Source organism: Kryptolebias marmoratus, linkage group LG7, assembly GCF_001649575.2.
Source record: "Kryptolebias marmoratus isolate JLee-2015 linkage group LG7, ASM164957v2, whole genome shotgun sequence".
NCBI lineage: Eukaryota > Metazoa > Chordata > Actinopteri > Cyprinodontiformes > Rivulidae > Kryptolebias > Kryptolebias marmoratus.
This window is the reverse complement of record NC_051436.1, coordinates 25,126,635-25,135,777: the sequence shown is the minus strand read 5'-3', so window position 1 is coordinate 25,135,777 and position 9,143 is coordinate 25,126,635. Positions and strand designations below refer to the sequence as shown.

The following is a 9,143-nucleotide window of genomic DNA, read 5'->3' as shown; positions in this document are numbered from 1 at the left end:
GACTCAATATAAGTCTCATTGTTCGTTGTTAAGTAAATGCCTGTTGTTTACTAAACCAACATTACCTAACTATGACATTTTTTACACTTACTTATATCCACCTAATATCAAAAAGTTCTGAAGCTTAGTGGATATATAAACTAAATGACACTTACATGAAATTGAGAGCATATATAAAGTTATTTCCTGTTATTTAAATAACATTGCAGGTTTTGAAATTGTAAAATCCTGCAATCTTGATGTTTATGTATTAATGTGTTTCATCAATACAAGTATGCTGTCATTGTGCAGGTGAATTTAACAACAACCCCAGTTGTCTACAGTTCATGGCTATCTTTTTTTTCTTCTGGTGTGTCTGTAAGACAAATTATACATTTATCCCATTTGTTCTGTATTGCTTATACCATTGCTGATTTGACTACTGTTGTGATTGTAAATAAATAGCTCTGGATTTGCATTTCTGTTAAATTCATGGTTGTTATTAATTTAATTACAATAACCAAGTATTTGTGACATTGTATGATAAAGTACATGCACTATTGGGCTCATCTTTCCCCCCTAAAAATATTTATTTCGTTAGTCCTCAGCATTGTTTATATAGCCCTGCGCCTTTAAGTATACTGTAGCAAGATGGCGCCGCTTTCGCCGCACCTCGGCCCGAGCCTTTAAAGTGGCGTGTCATGTCTATCCATATAAGTCATTGGTTAAATCAATACTTCTCATTTGGGACCGTTATACCGGAAGCTAAGTGTTTTCTGGCTTCAAAATAAAACTTTGCATTTGCCTGTCTCGATAAAAAGAAAGAATGAATAACGTATTTGAATTTAAATAATAAATACAATTTAATTAACTATAAAGTGCTTTATATAATCGTAAGAATGTGCTACATTGTGAGGATATGGAGGTTAAAAGGCTTCATAAACGGCCGACAAAACGGAAGTTAAAGCTAAATGCAGCTAACTTAATGCTAGCTTAGCCCTGCAGTTTGTGGCAAAACTCTGAAGAAAATGTCTGTATATTTCCTTTGTTTGTCTTTCATGGACGCCAACAGTATGTGAGGGTCTTGCTTTATATATATACTCTGATTTGATACCGTGTAGTTTTATTTGAGTGTGAAGAATGACGCAGGATTTTCTCGGAGCGTTTAAGTTTACGAGTCTGCTGTTGACATAAGCAGCTCCAGCTGAAGAAGAAGACGGAGGGGCAAATCCAAGTCACAGGACTTTTTACACTCAGCTGAACGGCCGCTTTCTATCCCAAAGGTAAAACAAAGACTATAACTAAGCTCGTTTTCTTCTTACATAAAACTAAACAGAGCAGGTACAATCTATCAAAGTCAGCGAATGATATGCGTTTTTAAGAGTTTAGTTTGACAGCTCGTGCGCTGTAAGCAGCTTTAAGTTGGTCGCTTTGTGTCGGACTGGTAAATCCACGGAAATACGCCAAGAATACAAGTCTAAAACGAAGCGGAAGTGCTGACAAAACTTCCCTTTAACTTAAGAAACGTCCCGTCATAGCTGCTTACAGTTATTAACTGGGTGCAAAAGTCCGTCGATTTTTAAGCAGCAGTGCCCAGAATTTCCTTCATGGTAATTATTTAAGGTGGAAGTCTTTCATGGACAATGTTTACATTTTGGACGAGCTTGCATCGAATAAATACATCGGGAGCTTGAGGTAATGAAGCCAAAGTGCACTTTCGTCCCGCAGATAGTAGAAGTTAAAACGTGTGTTTTCCTTGTGAAACAGCGTGTGATATCATGGAAAACCCAGGTTACTGCAGCAGCAGCTTCGACGGCCTTCGTCACCCCAGTGACGATGATGATGACGAGATGGTGGACATTGCAGGAGCAACTCTGGACTTCACCACCACAGATGACGTCCCTCCTCTCAGCTCAGGTAAACTGCACAGGTTCACGGCTCAGACAAGCTTAAACCTTCTACACCTTTACTTGGGAACATGAAGAATTTAGGTTCAGGCTCAGTGACTTGATGATGAAACAGATCACTGTGCAAATTTGAATGAGATTTTGTTGCATATAAATCACATTGGAAACTAGATAAAGATGAAATGGTACAAAACAAGGTGAAGTAGAAGCAAAGTTAGGTCCAATTGCTTGCAGAAACTTGTATAGGTGTAAACCCCGGGGGGCTGGAGAGACCTGGGTTTGATTCCTCTGACCTGCACTCATTTCCTTTGACCGTTTAATGTTTTATTTCTCTGCTGCTAGCTTAAATGATTTGCTTCCAGTGAGTAGCTATTTTGTGAAAGTTCACCATCAACAAATGACATGTCACACGTTTTATCTTTTTCCCTTCTCAATAAAATTAAAGATTTGGAACAAGACTATACTTTCCATACCTCACAATTGAATCTTGTGTGTGAACGCCAGCCTGGCTGTTTAAACAGTGGCTAACTGCACAAATGGCGTTACATTTTCTGTGAAAAAAAGATAGGACATGTTTCTTCTTTAACCCATAAGAAACTGAAAATCTGTCTAAGGACTAGAGGGGTGGATCTTGCATAAGTAGACATGTTTTCTTCAACAACATGTCACTCGCTTAGCGGTGAGAGTCCCTGTCTTTTCAGTAGAAAGCCCAGGATCAAGTCCTCGATGCACCCACTTTCTTTGACTGTCTTTCCTTTTATTTTTCTGCTTCTGGCATAAATAACTTACTTCCAGTAAGTAGTTTTTTTCTGCAGAGTGAACACATTAAAATTCTTTATGAATACTGTAGTGAAGCTACTTTAAGTTTTTGTTTACACGTTTCCATGGCAGCACTGAAAGTCAGCGCGTGCCTGTTCTCCCTGTGATCGTGATGTAAATTTTTCCTTTTAAACTTTGTGTTTGGATGGATGCATGTCAGATGTTCAGTGACTTGTTCCTACATTTTATTGGAAGGTAACTTACAAGAAAAGTGTTGTAAGTCACCTGACCACGTGACCCGGGCACAGAACCAAGCATCATAAAGGATTAAAAAAACTAATAATGATCCAAAAAGTTTTAAAAACAATATGGAGGGAGAAACTGGTTTACTTGACCACAATGGTAATTGTTCAGTTTTCATTTAATTTTTTTTCAATTAATTTTTGACTGAATTTCTTATGAAAACATTTTACCACAGGCCATCTATAAAAACAGCTCTAAACATTTCCCTTTAAAATACAAGAAAAATGGAAAATAAAAAAATTATTTATATATATATATATCAGACAGTGTGTAGATGTGGTGTGGCTCTGATGGGTGCTTGAGAGACTGAGTTGTAAAAACTATGGCCTGGCTGAAGAGGAATGAGTGAAATTTCTTTTTTTTTTATCATTCTTTTCATCACAGAAAAAAATTACTTACACTGATGAACACAGAAATAAGTAAACAGCTGCGTAGAGAGCAGGAGGGCCTTACTGATGAACGGTCAAGTCTTGATTTACCTACACCTCAAATTCTGATTGACTATTTTCTTCTGAACTTAAACATGGTAAAAAGAGGTTCAAACTTAATTTATTCAGCTTCAAAGTCAACAGTCACCATGTGAACTCTGTACTAAGTTTGTTGTGTTTTCAATCAATGCGCAACGAGACTCTTCCTCTCAGCATGTCACTGCCGAGGCAACAGAGGAGAGCGGGAAGCTGCTTTAGGGACGTACCACATGTTTAAACTGCTGCCACACGAACAATGTACAGTGGCGGAGAGATTATCTATGATAATTTCACTAGATGAAATCATAAAACGGAGTTATTTTGGGGGGGTTTCAAAACAGCTTACAAGTAAATGAGAAATCTTGTGACATTTTAGTTGTTACAGCCCTGCTGAAAACAATGAGTATGTTCTCTTACATTACAAAACATAACAAGTTATCTGAACCTAAAAAATGGGCTGCCTCAAACTCATACAGGGTTACTGCAGGGTTTTAAAAAGTCATAAAACGTTTTAGATTTATTTGTCTCAATTTTAGGCTCTAAAAAGCCTTAAATGTGTCCAGATTCTCCGTTTTAGGCCTTTAAAATACATTTTAGTTCCATATTAAATTTGTACATTTGTTCATTCATCGCTTCTTCTATAAACCTTTTATTTTTTGATGCACTGTCTGCATTCAATTGTTCTGTGCCTTGTTGTTCTGTCTGAGGATTTTAGATGTTATTACTCTGTAACAAAACTAAAAAGGCTAATTATGCAGTAGCCCTGTCAAACAAATTTATTGACGGACATTCAGAAATGCCTACTAAAGAATTTAGTTCTCTGCTCCTTAAGACTGGAGTTGTTTTTAGGTGGCATCAATCTACTTTGGTCTAACTATTGACTAACTATTAGTTTGTCACTTCAGTCAAAATTAATCTCTGCAAAACAAACCGATATCAAATATTTCAGTCCATCCACCGTTTTGACCGACCTCTAGTGATCTTTCAGTTGCACATAAAATTTTCACTGAACATTTTGGCAGTTTGTGGTAGTTTGTCAAACTAACAACAAGAAGCTGAACAACAACAAAAATAACAAAAAAGGCAACCACCTGTGTAAAAATATAAAGTTTGGATCTTTTTAAGAAGATTTTGTCCAACAAATGATGACTTAAAAGGAACAACATTCCACCTCCTGAAGTCACAGTCAAGCCTAAATTTGGACAAACCTCAGATTCCTGCATCAGAGAAAATTATTTTTGGTATCCTCTTACATGATCTAATAACAGGTTTAGTTTCAGCTTTAAAGAACAGATTTACCTTATGTGATTTTATTCTTTATTTGACTTCACATTTTCTGGTATTCTCTGTGTTTCTCCCTTATTAAGCAGATAATGTAACACCTCAGGTTCAGAGTTTCCCCCAGTGTATTATAAGCCTGGCGGGCGGCCAGGCTTTGCTGACCCTGCCACCAGGCTAAGCTCCGCTTGTTTATTATAAATCCTCACCGCGTGAGGGTACGCGCGCCAACAGTCTCGCGTGGTGTCACGTCGCGTGGTTGTGCACCTCCTAGTTTTGGCAACTTGGTGCGGACCACGCGTGCAACGCTCCATTCAAAATGGACGATTTCGGGGCTCCACAAGAGCTGGTTCGCCTGTATCAGCATTTATATGATCCCTCTGTGAGAGATCACAAAGATAATCAAACGGGTCGAAACTCATGGAAGGAGATTACTGCTGCAGCCGATAAAAAGGAGTGTTTATAGAAATATTAGTTCTATGATGGGTGAATCACAACTAAAGCAAATAAATCAATGAAAGTCAAACTGAATGCTTTAAGTTTAAACATCCTCTCTGTATCACAGCCAGAAACACAACAGCTCTTCCTCCTGAATACGTGCAGACATATTAGATGTGACAACCATCTGTTTTCTTTTTTACCATATACTGGTTACGTAGCGTACTTCCCCCTGTCTTTTTGGAGAATACTGCTCCGACGTAAGCGCCAAGTACAAACATCTCTACCACACACTTAGGTCCGCACGCTGTTTGCAGAGCCCTGCGTGACTCTAATGAGCCCTGAGGACGTTGTCAGAGCCGCAGCAACAAACATCAAACGAGCGGGTTTAACAAAAAATGGTTAGTTGAGACGAAATTCAGCGAGTGGCTTTACAAGACCGAATATGATAAGCATGTTTTGTGCTTAGTGAAAATATAATCCATGTTTAACAGTAAAATGATGCTAATAAATTCAGCATTAGATACTTTGTTTTGTTGTTACATGTAGTGATCTAACATGCAGCCTGTGCCACAAAAAGCACAGTACAGTACAGCATCTGTCTGTTTATCAGTTCTCTGTTGTTATTCATTGGCCTTGACGTGAGACGTGTGTTGGTGCTTTGTTTGCACTTTTTCATTTATGTTAATTTAATTTACTTGTAAATGTACGGTAACTTAAATTAGGATTCAAATTAGGTGCAATTAGTATTTATTTTAATTGTAATTTTGTTTTAAAAAGTATTTCAAAAGTTGTAAAACTGTAGTTGTGTATTTGGCACAAATATCTTACAATATCACATAATAAATAGCCATATTTTCAACTTTCCTGTCAACTTTAATCTTTTTTTTTTTCTAAATCACGGTCGGCTGGCGAACAACCGCCTACCACCGGGCTTAGCCTCTTTTCTGTGGGTAACCCTGAGGTTATATTCTGTTTTAAATCCCATGAGCTGCCACCCATTTTACTTGAATTGGCTTGTAAATTCAGTGCATTGTTTTACATCAGTTTACCATGCAGTTATAGAGTGACTCAATAGTTCTGCTAGTTTGTCTGTTCAGTAGATTTGGTTCAGGAAATGAGTATTTTCAAAACTTTAGGTGTTACAAGCAGAGGTTTTCTTTTCTTAGAATATCTAAACCTTGATAACAGAAACAGAAAAAGTGTTATCAGCATGAGAGAGGTGCTTATGTCGTCAGTTTTCTGTCTCTCTTAGTGATAGGTTATCTGTAACTTGGCTGCAAGTTGCATGCTTTTAGCAAGTTTTGTTCATGATCTGAATAGTGAGCATGTCCATTAGAACATACTGTATCTGCTCAATTTGCTGTGTTCTTCATATGAGATGAAATGAAGTAAAGGGGTTAAAGTGAGCTGTGCTCTTTAGCGGTGTTTGGAGAAAAGTCCTGTGATTTCCTCTAATCTGTAACAGCTGCTCTGCTGCCTGGTTACAGATGATGTCATCATCAGATTATTCAATTTGATTAATGAAAAGCAGCTCAAATCTGAAACAGGATCGACAAACACAGACTGTCCTGCTTTATTTTAACAATGATATATGGCATCATTATGACATCTTATAAAAAAGATCTAAACATGTTTCTATATTTGTCTTGCATATAAAGTAGTTTTTTCTGTGTGCATTTGTGTATATACATTATATTGCCAAAAGTATTTGCTTGTCTCTCTTCACACCTATGTAAACTTGAGTGCCATCCCATTCTTAATCCATAAGGTTTATTATGATGTTGGCCCACCATTTGCAGCTATAACAGCTTCAACTCTTCTGGGAAAGCTTTCCACAAAGTTTAGGAGTTCTTCCTGAAGCTCATTTGTGAGGTCAGACACTGATGTTGAACAAGAAGACCTAGCTCTCAGTCTCCATTCTAACTCATCCCAGAGGTGTTCTATCGGGTTGAGGTTAGGACTCTGAGCAGGCCAGTCAAGTTCTTCCACACCGAACTTGCTCATCCATGTCTTTGTGGACATTGCTTTGCGCACTGGTGCACAGCCATGTTGGAACAGGAGGTTACCATCCCCAAACTGTTCCCTTAAAGTTGGGAGCATATAATTATCCAAAATGTGTTGGTATAATGAAGGCATTAGAGTTCCTTTCACTGGAACAAAGCGGCTGAGCCCAACTCCAGAAAAACAACCCCACACCATAATCCCCCCTCCACCAAACTTAACACTTGGCACAGTGCAATCAGACTAGTACTGCCCTCCTGGCAACTGTCAAACCAAGACTAATCCATTAGTTTGCCAGACAGAGAAGCGTGATTCGTCTTTCCAGAGAGCACTTCTCCACTGCTCTAGAGCCCAGTGACTGTGTGCTTTACACCACTGCGTCTGATGCTTTGCACTGCACTTGGTGATGCAAGGCTTGGATGCAGCTGCTCAGCCATGAAACCCATTCCATGAAGCTCTCTATGCACTGTTCTTGAGCTAATCTGAAAGCCACATGCAGTTTAGTAGTCTGTAGCTATTGACTCTGCAGAATGTTTGTGACCTCTGTGCACTTTGCTCCTCAGGATCTGCTGACCCTGCTCTGTGATTTTATTTGGCCTACTACTTCATGGCCAAGTTGCTCTTGCTCCCAATCTTTTCCACTTCGTTATAACACCACTAACAGTTGCCTCCCTATCACGGTACCATCCTGGAATTCACTGAGCTCCCTTTCTATTTTTTTTCCTAATTCTTTATTTTTGAAACATTGGAAATATTACAACAAACAATATTTACTTCACCTCATGGTCCCAGATCTAGTCTGTGATCAAGTCCATATTCCGCCATTCTCAACATTTGCATTTTTATGAACTTATAAAAAGAATATAAAACTTAGAACAGGGGGTACATTACAAAAGAGAGCGAGAACAATAATAAAATGACAGAGTAAAATAAAAATATATATACATAGTGAAGAGACCGGTAATCAAATTATTAATAGACACTCCATGTAAAACAAATCACCTTCTTACAACCAATTCTTTATTAATGTTCAGTCCAGTATTCCGGCGTGCTGCGTTTGGTTGACATAGGAAATCCATTTGAACCATAGAATTACAAACTTGTTCATCTGTACACGGAGTGAAAATGTTAACCTTTCCATCTGGTAGATTTAATTAACACCTTCTAACTATTCTTCCAGAGCAGGTATGTCAGGGAGCAGCCAGTGTCTGGTGACAGTTTTCCTACAAGCTGTGATTAAAATTCTGTATAGATATTTTGTGTTGTGGGGTAAAAGTTTGGTGTTACCCAAAATGAAAGTGGCAAATTCAAAACTTATTTTCATGTTAAACATACAATATTTTGGTGTATCCAAAGTTGAAAAAAATTGAAAAAAAAAAATTGAATAGAATCCAAAATTCTATCCAAAATTTTCTTATTACTGGACAATTGCAGAATATATGCCAGTGGTTGGCTTTTTGGCTTCCACACTGCCTCCAGCACTTAGACTCCTCCCCGGCATCAGGAATTTTCTGTTTCAGAGTAATTAAAAATCTAATCAGACATCTCCAGCCAAATTCTTTCCATGAATATGAGTTTGTACATTTCCATTGTGATGTGCAGCAACCATGGGATTCTTCATCAGTTAGTTTTGTATTGCTCTCCTTTTCCCCATTTTATTTTTACATATAATGTCAAATCTGTTTCTTTATTTATAAATCCCTTAAATAGCACTTGAAACCACCTTTTTGCTGAAAAGTGCAATACAAACTAGAAAGTTCCTGGAGAAACTTTGACGGGGCCTGCCACGGTGTGCGTCCGTTCTGAACCAAGATGGCTCCAAGAGCTGATCAGTTGCAGACAGGAATCATAAAGTGCTGATCCTTGAGAGGAGAGGATTCCACCTCTGAAGTTTGATCTGTCTACTGTAAACGGTTGCAGAGTTGGAGCTCACGGACTGTTGTGATCTTGACCTTTGACCTTGTGACCTTTAACTCCTTGGCATGGATCCCTGACCCATGGGGGTTAT

General features: G+C 38.2%; 1 protein-coding gene across 3 annotated transcripts in view; it reads left to right on the top strand.

Moving 5' to 3' along the window:
- The first annotated feature begins 949 nt into the window (after positions 1-949).
- clcn5b (chloride channel, voltage-sensitive 5b) overlaps positions 950-9,143 on the top strand; it is a 56,730-nt gene continuing 48,536 nt past the window's right edge. For 2 of the 3 annotated variants that reach the window (XM_037976412.1, XM_037976409.1), the window contains exons 1-2: positions 950-1,262; positions 1,747-1,896. In XM_037976412.1, the coding sequence (XP_037832340.1) occupies positions 1,758-1,896 (139 nt within the window). In that variant the 5' untranslated portion in view covers positions 950-1,262; positions 1,747-1,757. Of the gene's footprint in view, positions 1,263-1,527; positions 1,675-1,746; positions 1,897-9,143 lie in introns of those variants that run through there. The other variant, XM_037976410.1, reaches the window with a different exon arrangement.